General features: G+C 60.9%; 2 protein-coding genes across 3 annotated transcripts; one reads left to right on the top strand and one right to left on the bottom strand.

Annotated features, from left to right (window-relative positions):
- Window positions 1-1602: 1602 nt before the first annotated feature.
- Window positions 1603-6464, bottom strand: RNF208 (ring finger protein 208). The gene is made up of 2 exons (XM_071766066.1): window positions 6025-6464; window positions 1603-4545 (listed from the first exon to the last, which is right to left on the bottom strand). Exon 2 carries the CDS (start codon window positions 3842-3844, stop codon window positions 3047-3049), a length of 798 nt encoding a protein of 265 aa, XP_071622167.1. The 5' UTR covers window positions 3845-4545; window positions 6025-6464; the 3' UTR covers window positions 1603-3046.
- An 8899-nt stretch (window positions 6465-15363) lies between these two features.
- CYSRT1 (cysteine rich tail 1) lies at window positions 15364-17708 on the top strand. 2 transcript variants are annotated; one of them, XM_071766161.1, is made up of 2 exons: window positions 15364-15518; window positions 16063-17708. In XM_071766161.1, exons 1-2 carry the CDS (start codon window positions 15379-15381, stop codon window positions 16493-16495), a joined length of 573 nt encoding a protein of 190 aa, XP_071622262.1. In that variant the 5' UTR covers window positions 15364-15378; the 3' UTR covers window positions 16496-17708. The 2 variants fall into 2 exon arrangements, with proteins under 2 accessions (XP_071622262.1, XP_071622263.1); XM_071766162.1 differs by having other exon boundaries at window positions 15395-15505.
- Window positions 17709-19065: the final 1357 nt, after the last annotated feature.

Here is a 19065-nt window from a genome sequence, read left to right as displayed (position 1 = left end):
GCATTTGGGGAAGGGTTGTCCCAGGAGCCATTTAACCCCTCAAGGCCCCTCTTCCATCATGGGCCACCATGGAAAATGGGAAGGTCCAGAGCTTCACCCCAGCCCAGGACAGGTATTACACTGAGAAGGAGAATTTACAACCCGTTCATCTGGAACCATCTGGGAGCATCTTTGCTCACACGTGGCCAAACCTGCTCCTGTGGCACATGTTAAAGCAGCCATGGGGACTTGGAGCATTTTAAACCCCTCTTGGAGGCACAGAGCTCACTCTCAACAGGCCATGAGAGTGTTTCAGGTCCTGGGATGTCAGAGTGACTTTGAAATGACTTTAATTCACCTGCAGCTTTGACACGAGGGCAGTCCCCACCCTCCTGTCCCCATCCTCCTGCAGCACACCCAGACCCCCCTTGGAGCAAGCAGACATTTGAGGTTAATAGGGCTGGAGAAATGGGCTGTCACCCAACACTTACTCCTGAAAGGCCCCATTTCTTCCTTAATTGCAGTTCGAAATCAAATTAGTGGTTTTAAATTTACTCTGTGCCCAAGAGGTACCACGAGGAGGGATGGGGGTGGGGAACCTTCATCCTTTTGTAATAAAAAGGGCAAATTCCTGCTTTGAGGCCAAAGCTGCTGCCACCTCTGCCTTGGCTTCTGTGTATTTTAGGACCCCAGAGGTGGAGCTGCTCATCTGGGAGCTGTGGCTGCCCCAGCTTCTCCAAACAGCCTCATCACTGGGCTCACTGGGGGGATGCAGGGACCACCAGGGCCCCCCAGCAGAGATGATGGTGGGGGGATGGCACAGGATCCCCATGAAGGACGTGGGGGAGCCAGGTTGTGGCTGTGGCACACTCGGAGCAGGGGATGGCACCATCAATATTATTGATGCTGTAATTCAGCACCCCCTGGGATGTGGTTTTATTCCCTTCGGAAGCAGCTGCTCCCCAGTAGCCCATCTCAGAGCAGAGGTAGCCCAGAGAAAGGCAGCTTGGGGCCAGCAGTGGCCCCAGAAACCCTCAGTGTGTGCCCCCACCAGCACCCAGGGAACCATCCTGCCCCTGCATCATCCCTGCTGTGAATTCCTGCCTGTCCCAGCTGGAGAGCTGCCATCACTGTGACCCTGGGGCCCACTTGGTGCAGGCAGTGGGTGCTCCCCACCCACGTCATGTGTGGGTGCTGCTGAGGACAGTGCAGAGGCCACGAGACTGCCAGGGCCGTGGGTGCATCTCCCTCACCAGAAAGGGAGCCCAAAGCTGCCCCTTTGCCAGCAGGTGCCACCTGGGCCAGGCTGGCAAATCCTTCCCCTGGTATCCTGTGCCATGGGAGGAAAATCAGGACATCCAGTGGGTACTGAAAGCTCTTTTTGTGGCTGGGGACAGCTCGCCAAGGTGGGCATGGGACCCCCCAGTGGGACAGGGGACTGGGCAGGGAGGGGACAACGATAACAGAGTCAAAAGCCAGGCAGGAAGAGTTGTCAGCCCAGGAGAAAGCCCTTCCTCGGGGTACCTGCCCCCCCAACTTGCCCCCCAGCCTGCTCAGCACCCCCCTGGCATGCAGCCCCTCTCCTGCCTGCAGCCCCACGGCCCCCGAGACTCCGGCTCACCCTTGGTTCCAATATAACCTTTATTGGGGTGACTGATGGGGGTCAGAACAAGGCCGGGTATAAAACATGATCATTGTCACAACCAGCAGTGGGAGGCATTGCAGAGCAACACAGAAACGGGACCAGCCCCCGTTCTCTGCAGGCAGCAGGGTGGTACTGGGGCTGCTCCCTCGGGGTGGGCTCTGGGGGGGGGTTTGCAGCCCCTCTCCCTGGATGGATGCAGGGCTTTGGGCAGAGGCAGGGATGCTCTTTCCTGCAGCGTTCAGGGCTCTGTGGGTCCCCCCACGCTCACCCAGCCCTGGTGCCCTGGGACCAGGCGTTGCCTGCCTGGTTTGTGGTGCTCAGCCCTGTGGGAGCACCTGCATATTATGGCTTTTTCTTAATTTTTTTGCTATTATTTTTTTTTTTTTTTTGGCAGCAAACCTACCCCTCCAGGTGCCCTGGAGAAAGCAAGACTGTGCCCAGGGGGCTGCTGCCCTGCCAGCCCCTCCACACAGGGCTCAGAGGTGTTACTCCTGGGAAGGGGCTATGGGCAGGAGTCAGACCTCTGCCCCCCTGCCCAGCTACATTCCCTCACTGGTACTGATGGTAATTTTGGGGGTACTGGACCCCACACTGCCCCCCCTGAGCCATCCCACAGGGCATCAGTGCAGGGCCTCGGGCAGAGCAGCAGAGAACGGGCACAGCTCAATGCCTCTGTGAATGAGTAGCAGCCTGGGAGGGGGTGGCTGGGGATGGATGGGGGAAAAAAACAATCCTCCAAAACGAGGATAAAGTGGAGCTTTCCTCGAGGGCCTGCGGAGGAACCGGGCCGCGTGTCTGCTCGCAACCGAGGGGCTGGTGCGGTGGCTCGGCGTGGCTACGACTCAGGAGCATGGCGGCTTGGCCACTGAGATGAAAGCTTTGGCAAATAACTTACAGAGGGGGGTGGGGTGGGGGTGGGCAGCCGGGGACCTGTCCTTGCCTCCTGTGCCAGGCGGGGGTTCCGGCGTGACCTTCAGGGCTCCTCGTGCCACGGGTGGTGGCCGTGGGGCGATGGGGAGCATCTCTCTGCTTGGGACCCGGTGTCCGCTCTCGGGAGCCGTGGGGAGAGAAGGAGCAGATGTCTGGGGAAGGAGCCTGGTGAGACGCTCAGTACACAGCAAGGGCACCCGCAGCAGCACCCAGGGGGAGCTGGAACCACTGGGTACACTGGTAGATGTGCTCCCCATCCCAGGGTCCTTCTCCCCTGGCAGCATTAGGGTGGTAGAGGGCTGCCACCAGGTCCCAGTGTCCCCGCTGCCTCTCACCAGTGCCAGCAAGGAGGCTGGTCCCACATCCTCGGCCGTGGTGAGCATCAGAGTATCCTCGGGCTGTGCCACTGTCACAGAAGGGACTCGGGGTGGGCCGTGGCACTGCGCCGTCCTCTCCCAGCTGCCCCGCTGCCGGGGGGTGCGGGCAGGGGTCTCACATGATGGTGCAGGAAGACAGCGGGTTCCGGATGTGGCAGGTGCAGGCAGCCCCGCAGTACTGGCGGAAGGTCTGGTAGCAGCTGCGGTCGGTGTCGCTGCTCCACTGGACGGGGTTGGTGGCCAGGGCCTCGGCTGGCAGTCTGTTGAGGATACTGGTGTTGACAGCCAGAGCTGCCAGCCCGTAGTCGGTGAAGAGGACGGTCTCCCGCTTGCAGGTGGGGCAGGAGATGAACTTGTACTTGGGGCAGGACTCGTAGAGGATCTGCAGGCACTCCTCGCACACCGAGTGCAGGCAGGAGAGGATGCGGGGCCGCTTGTTGGTGAAGTTGTACATGTGGCCGCAGGTGGGGCACTCCAGAGGCTCGCAGGGCGTCGAGGGGTGCAGCACGTACTGGTTGACGATCACCTCGTCCGACGGCGGCTGCCGGTGGTAGCAAACCTCCGAGCTGCCCTTCCGCTGGGCCTGGTACCCACGCTCTCGCCGCGGCAGAGGGGGAGTCCGGGGCAGCGGCAAAGGCCCGGGGGTGGCATCCAAGGCGGGGATGTCCCCGCAGGCCTGGTTGACGATGATCTCGGACTCGGAGGGCCACGCGCGCTTGGCCACCAGGGGCGGCTCGCGGCGGGGGGCGGGCGCGTAGCGCGGCTGCGAGGCCTGCAGCTCCGAAAACTTCTCCGGGTGGATGATTTTCATCGCCTCCATTTTGATGATGACCTGTTGCCCTTTCAGACACGACATGAGTATCGTTTTCACATTACTGTCCACTGCTCTGGGGTCTCTGAGGGATGCCTGCATCAGGCTAAAACATGCCGGCAGCCTGCTGAGCTTTCAGTCTGGGTCTGGCCGCGGAGCAGGAGCACGGGGAGCAGCCGCTGGCGCGGGAGAGCATCCTGGGGAGACCCAGCAGGCCCCACGCCCCTCTTCTCCAGCCAGCCCCGGGGGAGCTGGGTGCGAGGCGAGGGCGGGCAGGGGAAGGCAGGGCTCACAGCAGCATCCTGCTTGCCTCGGAGGATGCTCTCGGGCAGGCGATCAAAGGGTTGGCTCCCTGCAGCACCTCGTCGGGATGTTAACGTGACATTGGCAGTCACTGAGCAGCCCCCACTTCGCCTTCGCCGGCGCTTCCTGCACCGGATCAGCTGCGGTTGGGAATGGTAAAATTGGGATCGTGGTGCCTGATGCTCTTCGGAGCAGGTGAGTCCATGGAGGTCTCACAGGAACTGGGAGCAGCCCCAGCCTCACCCGGGCCCCCGCCTCTGCCGGCCTTTATTCCTGTTTATGCGCCGTGGGATCCTCGTGGCGCTGAAGAATGTGTTTGCAAATTCCTTTGCTCTGACTTCCCGGCTCTCCCACTTGCCGTCACCAGCAGCTCCCGTGGGGCAGGAGCTCAGGAAGCATCCTGTGCCGGAGGGCAGTTCACCTTGGCTGCTGCTGGGGCTGCCACGCACCTTGTCCCCTCTGTCCCTGGCACCTCTGTCCCCAGCTCAGCTTTGTGCTCGCTGGAAATGAAAAGCGAGAGGGGGTTGGATCCAAGGTTCTTCAGGGATCTTCTGGCTGCCAACACTCCCTTGGGATGCACACCTGCCTGCATCCCAGCAATTTGGCAGGGGGGCCCTGCAGGTCCTGTCCATCTGCCCGCATGCTGGCCCCATGGAAGCAGGAGTGGGAGCAGGCAGGTGTTGCCCCTCGGGGCAGCTCTCCTTGGCAGCTCTGAGCATGGGGTCCCAGGTCCCCCTTAGGTCTTGGGGACCAGGAGGGCACATTCCCCTGTGCCCCACTTGGATGCAGGGCCCCTCCGGGGGGCTACCCCACAGACCTGCCACTGCAAAGGGTTTTCTCTCACGTTTAGCCCCTCCTCTGCTCAGTGGATCTATTTTTACCTCCATCTCTTGCTCCTGATCCGTCCCTGCTATTATCCCTCCCTCCAGCTGCCTCTTCCCAATCCCATCTCCCCTGCCCTTCTCTCGGGGTTGCTGGAGAGGACAGGCCACGTTTGGGAGCAGGAGATGGGGGAGTGGGCAGCCAGCCCGTGGCCATTTTCCCCCCTCAGCAGCCCCGGCGACAGCCTGTCTCTCCTCCCGTCTCTCCTCCTGCCTCTCCTCCTGTCTCTCCTCCGAGAAGGACGAAGGCGCTCGCCTCCATCACGCTGCAAATCCTGTTAGAGGGATGCCTGCTCCTGCTGAGCCCTGCCAGGCCTGGCAGAGGGGGCCTGGGGAGGCCATCTGCTCCCAGAAGCCACCCCTGGGGATGGCGAGAGGCCGGGGGGTGGTGGGGGTGGTGGTGGGGGTGTTTCACCCCTGGATGCCCGAGAGCCGTGGGGAGCTGGATCCCTGCCTGACCCCAGTGGGGGTGTCCCTGGGGTCCATGCCTTGGCACCACCGGGCAAGGACCCTGACATGCCCGTCCTGGGGAGGGAGGCCTCGCATCACCCATCCCCCATCACGGCCCTTTCCTGCAACCCACATCCTGCACCCCACAAGCAGCCTATATCCCTCCCCCCCCCTCCCAAACCGCGCAGAGCAGCAGCCCCGGGGCTCAGCCCGCAGGCCTGGCACAGGCACCTGCAGCGCGACGCTCACGGCCACCCCTGCAGATGGCCACGGCCACCGCGGGTCCCTGCTCGCACCACCGCACCCCTCACGCACAGCCCTGGCACAGCACCCCGCATCCCCCCCACCCCGGGGTGGCACAGCCCTGCCCAGCACCCCCAGCCCACCACAGCACATCCCCCACCACTGACCTCCTACCGCAGCCCCACGCCGCGCTGGCGCCCAGCGGTGCACACACATGTGAACACACACACATGTGCACATGCACACACGTGCACACACACACACGTGCACACACACACACACACACACACACGCAGATGGCCCCGCGCCTGCGCGCCCGCAGGGTGATGCCCCCCGAGTGATGCCCCCCACGGGTGATGCCCCCCGGGCAGCCCGTGCAGAAGGGCGGTCGCTGCCGGTCCTTACCTGCATTGTCCCGCCGTGCCTCGGGAGGGGGGTCCTGGTGCAGCCGTGTCCCCAATTTAGCCTCCAGACCCCCGCTCGGTCCCCGGCGAACGTCTTGAGGCCCAGGCGGCTAAAGGTTATCTGAAAGGCAGAGGGATGCAGGCGCTACCGGTGCCAAGTGGCGAGTCCCCGAGGATGCCGGCGGGTCCCCGAGGATGCCGGCGAGTCCCCGAGGATGCTGTCGGGTCCCCTCCGCCGCTCCCGGCTGGGCCGTGGCTCCCGGTCTGGCTTCCCACGGTCCCTCCGCCTCCTCCGGCAGCTTCCCCAGCGGGCACAAAGGCAGGGGCTGCCGGCGCCGGGCTCCTCCGGTTCCTCGGGCTCCGGATGCTCCTCCGGCGGGGAGCGGCGGGCGGGGGGAGGCGGCAGGTAGCGCGGCCGGGGAGGCACCTTCCGCCCGCCCCCTCCCCCGGCCCCCCCCCGCCTCCTCCGGCCGCCGAGCCCCCGCTCCGCGCGGGGCTGATGCAACACTCGGCGGGCTGGCCGGGTGTGGGGGGGTCTGCAGCTCGGGCACCCCCTTTTCTCCCCCCTCGGGCAGGTGCAGGCTGGCAGCGGGCAGGCAGCGGGCAGGATGGGTCCCGCCGTCCCGCGGGGCTCGGCGGGCGCGGGCGCTGCCTGCGCGCTCCCGCCCCGCTGCCGCCCGGCCCCGCAGTGCCGCCGCAGTGGTGCAGCCGGATCACATTTCTCTCGCTCAGCAGCGACGGGGCCCGCCGGCCCCGCACACACCACCCCCCCCCCCCAGCTCTGCATCCCCCCCCACTCCGCATCCCACCCCCCGGCACACAGCCCCCCCCCCCCCCCCCCCCCTCCTTCCCGCACGCCCTTTCCCCCCTTGCCGCTTAAGCCCCCCCATCCCCCTCCAATCCCGCACAGCCCTCCCTGCCCCGCAACCCCTCCGCTCCATCCCCCGGCGGGTCCCCGGTGCTCCGAGGGGCCCGCAGTGACTCAGCATCAGCCGCTGGAAACGGCTCCGCGGGCCCGGAGCGGGAGATGCTGCTTCGGGGGAGAGGGGGGCAGCGAGGAGGGGGCCCCTCCAGCAATAAGATCACCCAACCCCAGCACCTCTTTTTCCTGTTGCCGAATCAGAGCCATGGACCCCACCGTATCCCTTAGGGACCCTGCCCCACGGCCATCCCGGTGGGAGCAGAGCAAAGGGGCTGCCCCCACCCTGCTGGGGGCCCTGCAGTGCTGAGCACAGGTCTGGGGCTCCCAACACAAGGACACAGAGCTGCTGGAGTGAGTTCAGAGGAGGACACAGAATGACCCAAGGGCTGGAGCAGCTCTGGAGACAGGCTGAGCTGGGGGTGTTGAGGCTGGAGAAGAGAAGGCTGCAATGGGGAGACCTTAGAGCACCTTCCAGTGCCTGAAGGGGCTCCAGGAAAGCTGGGGAGGGACTTGGGACAAGGGCCTGGAGGGATGGGATGAGGGGGAATGGTTTTAAACTCAAAGGTCAGACATGAGGAAGGAATTCCTTGGTATGAGGGTGCTGAGCTCCTGGCTCAGGTTGCCCAGAGAAGCTGTGGCTGCCCCATCCCTGGCAGTGTTCAAGGTTGGATGGGGCTTGGAGCACCCTGGGCTGGTGGGAGGTGTCCCTGACCATGGCAGGGGGTGGGAATGGATGAGCTTTAAGGTCCCCTCCAACCAAGCCATTCTCTGTCAGCCTGGAGGACAGCACAACTCCATCAGGCCTTACACATCCCACAGGTTATCTGACCATCCATGCTCCAGGCAATGATGATAAAAATGTCACCCAGATGCTTGACCAGGAGGAGGTCACCAAGGCCACCAGGTCCAGAGGGATGCACTGGCACCCCAAGGCCTCAGCCATGCTCCATCCTTAAGTTGGACCAACCCTGGGATCATGAAGCTTAACCCATCAGCAGGAAATCCACACTCCCCCTTTGACAATGTTACCAGTTGTTTTTTTAATCTTCTATTTTATTGTGAAATAAGGGTTTTGTAATGACGTTACCTTTAGTCCCTCCAAGTGTTCCTCTCTGATCTCATCTGCCCAAATCCATGCAAAGTTGCTGCTCTCTGGCACCCTGACACCACTGAACAGGGATTCCCTTAATTCCTCCCTGCCCCTCCCTGTCTGTGGCACTTTTTGCTTACTTTCCTGCAAACACTTCTGGATGCAGATGGCAAGAACTATTATGCTTGAACTCACAGAGCAAAGGAAATTGCAGGAAGTGAGTGAGCACGAGCCATTTTCTGTTATTAATTCAGATGGCATCTCGTGCTGACCCAGCTACACGGTGTTACTACGCTGCTCTTTGGTGAGTTAAGCAACAGCTCTATTTAAAAATAATCATAAATTATATCAGGCAGCTTTTCTGCTGAATAAGAGCATGTTTGTGCCAAGATGCTGAGGATCCTCGTGTTGCTCCAATAGCTCTGCTTGTCTCTGCTTCTGTGCTCAGTGGACATGGTACTGGGTCCTCTGCACCCTGGCACAGCAGAACTTCGTGGCCTCCCTTCCACCTACTCAGGCACTTGTGAAGCAGTTTGCAGCCCAAACTGAAGCCTGGCACCTCTTTTTCTCCTAGGGCTTGTGGCAGGCTTGATGGGGTCCTTGGGAGCAAGTGGCATGGGTTGAGTCTTCTGCAAGGGAGGCTTTGGTCCCAAGTTTTTGTCCCAGCATGTGAGCGCTCAATGTGTCTTGCAGGGCTCTCCCAGGTTTGCATTGTGAGATGCAGAATTTCCCCTTTTCTCTGCTCATCTGTTGCACCAAGATCTCTGCATTTCAACCCAAACTGAAGATAATTTCATTCTTCAAACCCCTGATCCTTTGTTTTCAGTTGGGCCTGGGTGGCCACTCCAGTGATGTTCCTATCAAGTCCCAACCCCTGTGGACAACTTTAACCTTTGCCTTTGGCCATACTCTTACTCCTGGGTTTACCACCTGCCTTTGCCATATGTACAGCCATGCTGCATTACCTTTCACAAAAATCTATTGCATTATGTGCAATATTATTTATGCATTATATTATGTGCATTTTTTCACCCAAATGAACATCGTGGTGCTGCACGTGGGTGTTCTCAGCACATCTCCTGAGCTCTGCTGATGTGATGTGACACGTGGGTCTGAGTTTTAAAAACAGCACTGATTTGTTTTACCATTTTCTGAGACCTTTCCAGTAGGCCAAGCATGTTCTTGGGTTTGGAGGGAGCTCCTCAGGTCAGCTGTACCCTTCATTCCCCATCTCCTGCAGCAAGCTCTACCCTGACACCCAGGAGCAGCTACACCAGTGGGTGCACTTCATGCCATCCAGACCAATGAAGGTTTCCTTCTCCAACCAAGTGGTTGTTGTTCCTTGGGACTCTGTGTGCAACCACAGCTCCTCTGCAAAACCCATTCCTTCCCAGTGTCACCAATGGATCATTTCTAACCTTTGCTTCTCAGATGCACTGAAAGTTGTAACACCACCGGGCAGTCTCTGCCCCAGCTCTGCTGAGCTGAACAGTGATGCTAGAAGATAACTTGACCCTAATTTTCTTCCTCATCATTTACTCCAGCCATTATAATCTTGGTTGTCCTGCTGGATTCTGTGGATTTATAATGCCTGCAGAGAAGCACCAGCTCTAACAGGATGATGCCTGATGCTGAGCCTGTGCCGTGGCTCCACATGTGCCTGCTTTCCACTCAGCCCAAGTGAACCAGCAGCTCCAGGTGTCCCAGACCTTCTTCCCTGGATCAAACCTGGAGTTGTGCATCTCCCCCACCTCACCTGTGCATAGTCCCAGGGACACCCAGAGTTGAATTTTGGGGCTGAGAGGGTGGAAGAAAAACCCACTTCCTTAAAAAAAATATCTTGAGTCTGGGCAAAACAGGACAGGGATGGCCCAGAAATAGAGATGGCAGCTCTGCAAAAAAAAACCACTTTTCCCTTCCCATCCAGCCCAGCCAATGCTGGGTTTAACTGAGCCTGAGGGATTTGAGGCTCAGCAGAAACCAGAGCATGCACCAGAGCTGAGGACAGGCTCTTCCCAGCCCTCCTTCTCCCAGCTGGACTGGTGCAGCATCCTGGTGCTGGGGATGCTGGGGCTGAAGCAGACACCTTGTGACTGCAGTGACATTTGGTGTTTGCTTTGCTGGCTCCCAGGGAGAGCCCAGCACTCTGCATGTAACCTGACAGTGCTGGGATGTGGCAGAGAGTCACAAACTGGGTCAGGGAGAAAGAGGCATCTTCTAGATACTTCCAGAAGTGTGGTGGGACCAGGGGGGCCCAACACGGGTGCTTGTGCCTCGCGGGTGCTGCCTGGGCTGGGGCAGAGCTCCAAAGAGCAGCCCAGCACTGAAAAAGCAGTTTGGTTTTGCAGCAGATTTTCAGCTTTTTCAGGCAAACTTCCCCCAAAACAGAGCCACCTCCATCCCCAGTGTGACATGGGAGGTGAGGTCCTTCCATGGGGCAGAAAGTGATGCTCCAGCCTGGAAGGGGACCCCGGGGTGACCAGATGGGTGAGTGAGCCATCAGGGTGCCACTGGGGCTGTGCTGTGTCCCCAGAACAGGACAGGGGGTGGACAGAAAGGGTTGTACCACCATGAGCCATGTCTGCTGGGGACACGTGTGGGGGTGAGGTGGGGCAGGTAGGAGCTGAGCAGAACACCAAGCACCCACCCAGCCCCTGGCTGCTCTGGAGATTTCACAGCCCTATAGCTGGTGAAAAGGTGGAGTTTTGGATGGATGCAGGCTCGAGGACAAGGGCTGTTCCCCAGCAAGGCAGAAGGGTCTCTGAGGAGCCGACCACCACCCAGCTTTCCACAGGACCCTGAGCTACACAGAGGGTTTGGGGCTGGCAGAGCTGCAGAGGTGGCTCTGTACCAGCTCAGGGGCTGCCTGCCCGGGGCTGCTGCCGTGCCAGCACAGACTGCCAGGCTCTGCAGCCCTCACCAGCCTGACAGACACAAATGGGAGTGGACAGACAGCCCTGAGATGTAAAGATCAAACCCGGGAGCCCCCGGCTGCTGTCAGAGGGAGATGGGGCTCTCAGAGCCATCCTGGGAGTGGCAGCCCCATGGCTGTCCCTGCCCCATGGCTGCAGCAGAGTGCTGCCCACCCTGCATCCAAGCTGCAGTCAGCAGGGCAGGGGCTGGACATGGCTCAGGACCAGGATATGGAGAGGGGACAGCTTGGGGATTGTCTGACCTGGATTTCTGGTCTGGGGAAGGGGGCTTCATGACCAGAAGGACACTGAGGGAATGGAGAGTGTCCTGAGAAGGGAATGGAGCTGAGGAAGGGTCTGGAGCAGAGCTCTGCCCAGGAGCTGCTGAGGGAGCTGTGGGTGTTGATCCTGGAGCAGAGGAGGCTGAGGGGAGACCTTGTGGCTCTCTGCAACCCCCTGAGAGGAGGTTGGAGCCAGGGGGGGTCTGGCTCTGCTCCCAAGGAAAAAGGGATGGGACAAGAGGAACTTTTGGCCTCAAGTTGTGCCAGGGGAGGTTTAGGTTGGAGCTGGGGAACAATTTCTCCCCGGAAAGGGTTGTCAGGGCCTGGCCCAGGCTGCCCAGGGCAGGGCTGGAGGGGTTTTATAGTGATGTAGATGTGGTGCTGAGGGACATGGGTGGTGGTGGCCTGGGCAGTGCTGAGGAAATGGTTGGACTCAGTGATTTTAAAGGCCTTTTCCAACCAAAACAATTCCATAATTCTATCCTATGTCTCTTTGCAGGCAGCAGCGCTGCTGCCACCAGCACGAACCAGGAGGGAGGGACAAGGGTCCGAGATAGAGCCGTGGAGCAGGGCGAGGGCACGGCTAATTGGGATAATTGCTAAAGCAGGCGAGGGGCGAGCAGGGAGGGAGGTGGTGAACAAGGAGCCCTTGTGCACAGGCGGCCCAGACACGCGGCCCCGGCTCCAGGCGGCACCGAGAGCCGAACAAACGGGGACTGTTTGGAGGGAGGGAGGACAGGCAGGCGGCAGGACAGAAACCAGACCTCCTCTGAGAGAGGAGCCAAGGGCTTTGCTGGGAGCTGGGTGCTGCATGGGGTCTGCCTGCTCCCCATGGGGAGACCAGAGCTGCCCTGCCACGGCAAAACCTTCACTGGGGCCATTCCCGATCCATCCCCGGGGCAAGGGCCAAAAGGAGTAGGATGGCAAAGCCCTAGGGATGCTCCGGGCCGGGAGATGGCTGACAGCCCTTCTGCCGCAGCCATCCCCAGGAGCGGAAACTTTGAATCATGGCAAAATAGCCGGAAATCTGCCCCTTATCCTAACAAACCCCTGGCAGGTGTGGATGCTGCCGTACAGGACCCCGGTGCGGCTGCAGCAGGGAGGAATCTGCTTGCAGCGAAAGCAAAAGCGGTGTCTGGCTGGAGCCTCTTGAGAGGAGGGGTCCGGCAGCTGCCCCCGCCCCTTTCCCGCTTCTTTCCTCCGCAGGCAGGAGAGGTGACATTTAGGGAGGACAAGCTGTGGCCATGCCCGTGAGCTGCCCAGCCAAGTGTCCTCAGTCGAGGCTCCCACAGCCCCTTTTCCAGGTCCCTGCGTGCTGCCGAGTGCTTGACAGACATCCCGGGCTGCTTGCTGCTGCCTGGTGCCATGCAGGGAGCTGCAGGTTGTGGCTTTTTTTGTGGGACACAAATCCTGCAGCACCAACCTGCCAGGGGTGCTGGGCTGAGGTTGGAATTGTTCCTCTGAAATTCCCTGTGCGATGGCACCAGGGCAGACCCTGTGGCACCTGTGGGTGAGGATGCACGAACCCCATGGGTGGACGTGTCCTCTGTGCTCTCTGCCCAAACCAGGGCTCTGCACATGGGTGGGACAGAGCCGAGGGTGGGGATTTGGGCACTGGAGGAGGACGTGCTGGGGCTCTGTCCTCGCCTCCTCCTTGCTCGCATCTTCGGCAGCAGCTCTGCACAGGACCAACCCCTTGGCTCCTGGTCCAAAGCCCATCGGGAGCATCCCACCCTCAGCCCCAGAGCTCTCAGGGGCTGGGAGGAGACGGGAAGGACTCGCTCCGGGCCAGGAAATCCTTGCTTTCTCCTCCAGCTGGGCCGCAGTGGGCAGCCACAATGCTCGTTTCCCCCTCCTGGCTGCCAAACCCCACCGTGACCCAGGGGCTGCAGGGGAGGGATGGGGGCAGGGTGGGCGATTAGAAAAGGGTCTCCTTGCCCCCTTCCTGCAGTGGGTGGCATCCCGGGCAGGGGCAGGTGGCAGCCCAGCCCCCCAGTTTGTGCCGTGCTGGTTCAGACCATACCAGCCTGGACATCAGATTATTTATATGACTCCTTATCCTTGAGGGATGCAGCATCCCCCTGGCAGGGCAGTGTGGGGCTAAACTAGACAGGTTTTGGGCTCTGGAGCTGCTTCTGGAGCATCCTCTGTGCATGGGGTGAGGGGCAGCAGGGGCTGGGGAGCCCAAAGGCAGCAGGCAGCATCCTCAGCCCTCCCACACGGCTTGGCCAGGCCAGCAGATGAGTGCCCAGCACCCACATGGGCTTCATGCTGTCCCCACTGTGTTCCCAGAGCTCTTTTGCCTCTAGGATCCTCTGCTGGGCTGGAAAGAGCATTGTCACCCTCATGTGCTGGTGCCACAGCACTGCCTCTCCCAGGTCATGGAGGGAAATATTCCACAATTATGATTTGTCTGTGAGTTTTTGCATCTTTGTTCCTGGGAGAGCCCTGGGGAGAAGCTGGAGAAAGTGCCACACGTCTCCCTGTCCCCAAGGGAAGGGTGCCCAGTAGTGGGACATGCCTGTGGCATCCTGATTTGGTTTTGCTTCCTTTTTTTCAAAAAATTAATGCCCTTTTGCTGTGTGTGAAGCCCCAAGGACTCGAGGCAGCCCGTGTGATCACTGCAGCTTACCTGCAAAAAAATCCTAAAATCTTGTTTGGTCTCAGCCCCCCTGATGTGTCTGCCCCCTCATTCTTGGGCTGCTGGGAGGAGGAACAGGCTGCAAATCAGCTCTTGGGTCTGGTTAGAAAAAAAAAAAAAAAAGGGAAAATGCAGGTTGTCTTTTTCTCCTGTTTCTTCTGTTTTTCTGAGGCTCATCCTCAAATCCCTGAGGTTGTCTCCTGGGCTGCTTGGCAAGAACACCTTTTTCTGGAAGCACCGAGGCACCTTGTGAGGACCTCCCTCTTCCATCACCTCCTCTGGCACAGGAGGCTGCCTGGGTGGGCACCAAGTTTACGGTTGGGTTTTTTTCTGTTGATTTCCCCACCCCTCCCTGCAAACAATTGCAGGAAATTCGGCTTTTTAAAGCAGCCACTAGCTACACATCAGCTCTGCTCCTCATTTACTCAAGGAGTGCCCAGCTCCCAAGCACCTGCTCAGTGAGTTCCACACAGGACAACTCCAGAGCAACAGCCTGGGCTCTGGGGGAGCAGTTTTTCCAGCTGAAGATTCTCCATCACCTCTGAACCCTCCCAGGTGCTGCTTGAGAGTTGTATCTTGCCAAGAAATTAAATGTTTGAATTTCAGGCTCCAGATTAGGGGTTTCTGCTCCTGGATGGGTGGGGGGGGGCTGCAGATCTTCCTCATTGCCTGTACCAGATGGAGAATGACCCTGCCAGCAGAGCTGCAGGGAACAGAAATCTGGGGCAAAAAGCCAAAAGGAGCAGGTCTGGGGGTGCTGGCAGCTGCGAGGCCCAGTGAAGGGACAAGGGCTGCTCCTGCCTCTTCTCCTGGTGACCCTGCAGGAGCAGAGAGGTTCTGGGGTGTCCGTGCAGATGTTTTGAAGTTTTCAATACCCAGGAGCTGGATGCTGGGATACTGGTGGTGCACGGCATGTGCTCTGCTCTCAGTCCTCAGTGGGGAAACTGAGGCACAGAACTTCACGGGGCCCCAGTGCTAGAGCTTTGGAGAGGTTGACCTCCCAGATTCTCCAAAACAATCCCAGGCCCCCCAGTTCCCTCCCCTCCACCCCCTTGGAGGCCACTGACTCCCTCAGCAGGGCAAGGCACACTTTGGGAGGGACCGGAGAGGGAAATCCCCCACCACTGCCCCTGCCGGAACCGGTGCTGGTGCCAGTGGATGGTACTGGTGGCTGTACTGGTGTCAGTGCCAGGTCCTGGTGCCCCACACCAGTGCCCCTGCTGGCATCTGCTGTCAGAACCGGTGCCCACTGCCACCGGTACCAGTGGCTGGTGCTGGCGCCTGGCACACGATGCTCGGTACTTGTGGTCTTGCCCAGTGTCCCCTTCCCCACACCCCTGGCCAGTGCCCAGACCCAATACTGGTGCCCAGCTCCTCGTGCCCCTGCCTGTTGCCCTTGCAGCCGGGCCGGGGCGGTTCGGGGCGGTTCGGGGCGGTCCGGTCAGTCGGTCGGGGAGGGTGGGTCGGGCCGGTCGGTCAGGGAGGGCCGGACCCGGTCTGGGCGGGCCGATGGGTCGGTCGGTCGGGGCGGGCGGAGGTGGTTCGGGGCGGGCCAGTGGGTTCGGGGCAGGGCCGCGCAGGAGGAAGCCCGGCGGGAGGCAGAGCGGGTCCGGAGCCGGCCCGAGCTCCGCGGGTGGTGAGTGCCGGGGGTGAGCCCGCTGCCTGCACCCTGCCCGCTCCCCCTGTCCCTCCCCTGTCCCCTTCTGCCTGCGCCCTTCCCCTACCCCCTGTGTCCCTGCTCCCCCCCTCCTGCCCCGTCCCCTACCCCTCTCCCTACTTCCTCGGTCCTGTCCCCTCCTTCCCCTCCTTCTCCTTTTCCCTGCACCCTCCTTCTTCCCCAGTGCCTGCCCCCCACCTCTGAGCCCCTTTTCCTCCCAGAAGCTCCCACCCTACCCCAGTGGGGTGCTCAACCTGCACTCTGTCTCCCACCCCCCGGCACCCTGCCCATCACCGAGGCTCCCTGCCCAGCTTTTCCCCTCTCCTGCCTCCCCTCCTGTCTCTCCCATCAGGGCCACAGGGCTGAAGTGTAGGGTTTGCACACCAGGGTCCCCTGGGCTGGCAGGGAGGGGGGGCACAGCTCTGCACCCTGATCCCAAACCCGTGGGGTCTGCTGGGGGTCCCTTCCCCGTGCTGTGAGAACAGTCCTGGCACTGACACCCCCACACCCGAGGTAACGGGGTCTCTGTCTCACAGGAGGTGGTCAGTGCCAGCCAGGCCACGTGTGCTGATGGTAAGGGGGAGCATGGATCGTGGGGTCAGCCTGGAGAACCCCTACGCCAGTGTCAACATCCCGAGGGACCAGTTCCAGCAGAGCTTCATCACTCACTACCTGAGGGATGAGCCCACTGTCATTTCCAACCCTGCAGCCGTGCCCATCTACAGTGTGGGGGAGCAGCCAGATCCTGCTGCCAGCTGGAACAGCCCAACCATTTCCACAGAAAAGTCCTGGTCCCGTCCCTACAACCCCTATGGCAGCCTGAGGATGCCCAATGGGGAATCGTCCGGCTCCTTCTACACCATCACCCTGGACAAGCCCCCCAAGGGCCAGGGGCAGGAGGCTGCAGGGGGATGCAGCTGCTGCAAGTGCTGCCCCTGCTGCAGAAAGTGCTGCTGCATCATCTCCTGAGGGTCAGACCATGGGACAAGGCCAGGTGGCCTGGAGGGGACATGAATGCCCAGCTTGGGCACCTCAGGGAGCTGCCTTGACACCCAGCAGTGCTGTCAGCAGGGAGGTGACACTGGCTGGACTTTGCCTTTGCTTTTCATCCGTGAGCTCTGCAGCCAGACACGCCAGTGATGGGCACCTGCCAAGTCCTGAGAGCCCAGTGTGGGGCATGAGGGAGAAGGAGAGGTTCCCCCTGCTATGCTGAGGCCTGGAAGCCTTGAAGATGACCTGTGCCAATGGAGATGCCATTGAGAAGTGCCTGCACTGGGGATGGGGCAGCACTGAGAGCCTCTGATCCTGCACACTGCCCCTGCCAGCCTGCCCTTGCCAGGAACCCCTCTGCTCTGGGGCTGGGGCACTGCTGGTGGGCAGGGTTGGGTTATGGCAGCTCTGTGGGGGTGGCAGAAGAGGGCATCATCTTCATCTCTGTCTTGGAGCAGTGGAGAGGGGACATGACCCCAGCCAGGATGGGGACTCACCTCCCCAGAACTGAGCAGGCCCTCCCACAGCATCAAAGGGGGCTGCAGACCCTGTGCCAAGCTCTGGATGGGTACTGCTCCCCCTCGCCAGGCTACCCGTGGGACAGAGGGATGGGGACAGGAAGGACAGACAGACACAACATGGCAAGGTGCTGGGCAGTGCTCCAGGGCACAGCTCCATGGCTGTGGGCAGCAGTGTCTCAATGCCAGGAAAGCCCCAGCCCCCTTTGGTTCCTCCTGCCAGGCTTGCAGGGGGGCACAGCCCTTCACCCCATCCACATCCTTGTCTGTGGCTCCGCACTGCACTGGGGACAGGTCCAGTGTGTGAATTGCCGGCCCAGCTCCAGCACTGGGTAGCCCTGGGGCACCCTGCTTGGAAAGCAGGAAAACTCCCAGCGTTTTTCCTTCTGCAACCTCCTGGGCACGGGGGAAAGCGAGCGAGGAGCCAGGAGCTGCAGGGGCGGCTCCAGGCTGGGTTTTTGGCTGGGGTTTGGGCTGCTGACCTGGAACAAGCCCGCTGTTGTGTTGGTGTCTCATGGGCAGCCGTGGTGTTGGCGTCCCACGGGTGGTCCTGGTGCCAGGAGGCTGCTGCAGGACCCGCCTGCCTGCAGGGCAGGGGCTCGGAAAGACCGCGTGTGTTTGCTGATGACTTCAGGGTGCTGCAAATAAAACCACAGCCATCTCCTCCCTGCCAAGGGACGCCTCTTCCCTCCGCCCTGGGTTTTACGGGATTCCTGTGTCATTTCTTCCTTATCCTGGCAGGATGGGCAGGGCAGCAGAGGGGGCACAGAGCCCTCCTCCTCTGTTCTCCTCTGTTCTCCTCTGTTCTCCTCTGTTCTCTGCTCTCCTCTCCTCTCCTCTGTTCTCTCCTCTGTTCTCTCCTCTCCTCTGTTCTCTCCTCTCCTCTGTTCTCTCCTCTCCTCTGTTCTCTCCTCTCCTCTCCTCTCCTCTCCTCTCCTCTCCTCTCCTCTCCTCTCCTCTCCTCTCCTCTCCTCTCCTCTCCTCTCCTCTCCTCTCCTCTCCTCTCCTCTCCTCTCCTCTCCTCTCCTCTCCTCTCCTCTCCTCTCCTCTCCTCTCCTCTCCTCTCCTCTCCTCTCCTCTCCTCTCCTCTCCTCTCCTCTCCTCTCCTCTCTCCTCTCTCCTCTCCATCCATAATTGTTGTGGTGCTGACTTGTGGCAGTGGCACCCTGAGCTCTGCAGCTGCCAGGTGTCCAGTTGTCCTGCTGTCCTGCTGTCCTGATGCCAGCCTGGGCCCAGTCACTCCAGCCTGCCTGGGGAGGTTGGCTGCTGCCCAGCCCAGCCTGCCAAGCTGTCCTGGCTTTTGGAAAGAGAGAGTTTGGCTTTGGGGGAGGCTGGGGATGAGGTAAGTTCCTGTCTGGGCCAGCTGAGTGGCCTTTGTGGCACTGTCCCCACTGGGAGACCCACCAGCACTGGAAACCCACCACTGCTTGAAGTCCACCACCACCGAGGTCCCACCAGCACTGGGATGCTACCAGAACTGGAAACCTACTGGAAACCCACCATTACTGGGAGCCCACCAGCACCAGGATTCCACTGGAACTGGGAGTCCACCACCCCTGGGAGCCCATCAGCACTGGGATCTCACCAGCACCAGGAGCCCACCACTGTTTGGAAGCCCTTGAAATCCCAAGGCAGGTCCAGTTTGCCCCCCTCACCTCCCCAAGCCCCCTGCCTGGCCCAGATGCCCCCTGCAGAGGAGGGTGACAGGGACACAGCCCTGCACAAGTCCCTCTCCTGCTCGCCCTGCCTGGACCATGGGCAGGGGTGGTGTGGGGACAGGCAGACCCCTCCTTGTTTGCTTTGGTGTCCCCAGGGCCAACCCTGCTTGGCCACAGAGCCAGGACCTGGTGTCACCACCTTGGCTTGGCTGGAAGCCCCATCCCTCAGTGCTTGCTCTGTGTCCCAGGGGTCCCACGTACCCTGCGGGGACAAATGTGGTTTGGAGAGGGAGTTCTGTCCCCAAGGGGGGGGTGTGACACCTCTGCAGAGCCCCAGGCTGGCAGGGCTGGCACCAGGGGGCTGAGGGATGAG

The sequence above is a fragment of the Heliangelus exortis genome, chromosome 22 (genome assembly GCF_036169615.1).
Source record: "Heliangelus exortis chromosome 22, bHelExo1.hap1, whole genome shotgun sequence".
Taxonomy (NCBI): domain Eukaryota; kingdom Metazoa; phylum Chordata; class Aves; order Apodiformes; family Trochilidae; genus Heliangelus; species Heliangelus exortis.
The sequence above is the reverse complement of the archived record's forward strand: the minus strand, read 5'-3'. Positions and strand labels throughout refer to the sequence as shown.

Bases quoted from the DNA above. Each gene is read 5' to 3' on its own strand.
- RNF208 (XM_071766066.1), bottom strand. From the start codon at position 3,844: ATGCAGGCATCCCTCAGAGACCCCAGAGCAGTGGACAGTAATGTGAAA.
- CYSRT1 (XM_071766161.1), top strand. From the start codon at position 15,379: ATGGGTCGGTCGGTCGGGGCGGGCGGAGGTGGTTCGGGGCGGGCCAGT. The intron at 15,519-16,062 runs GTGAGCCCGCTG...TCTGTCTCACAG, and splicing joins GCGGGTGGTGAGTGCCGGGG to GAGGTGGTCAGTGCCAGCCA.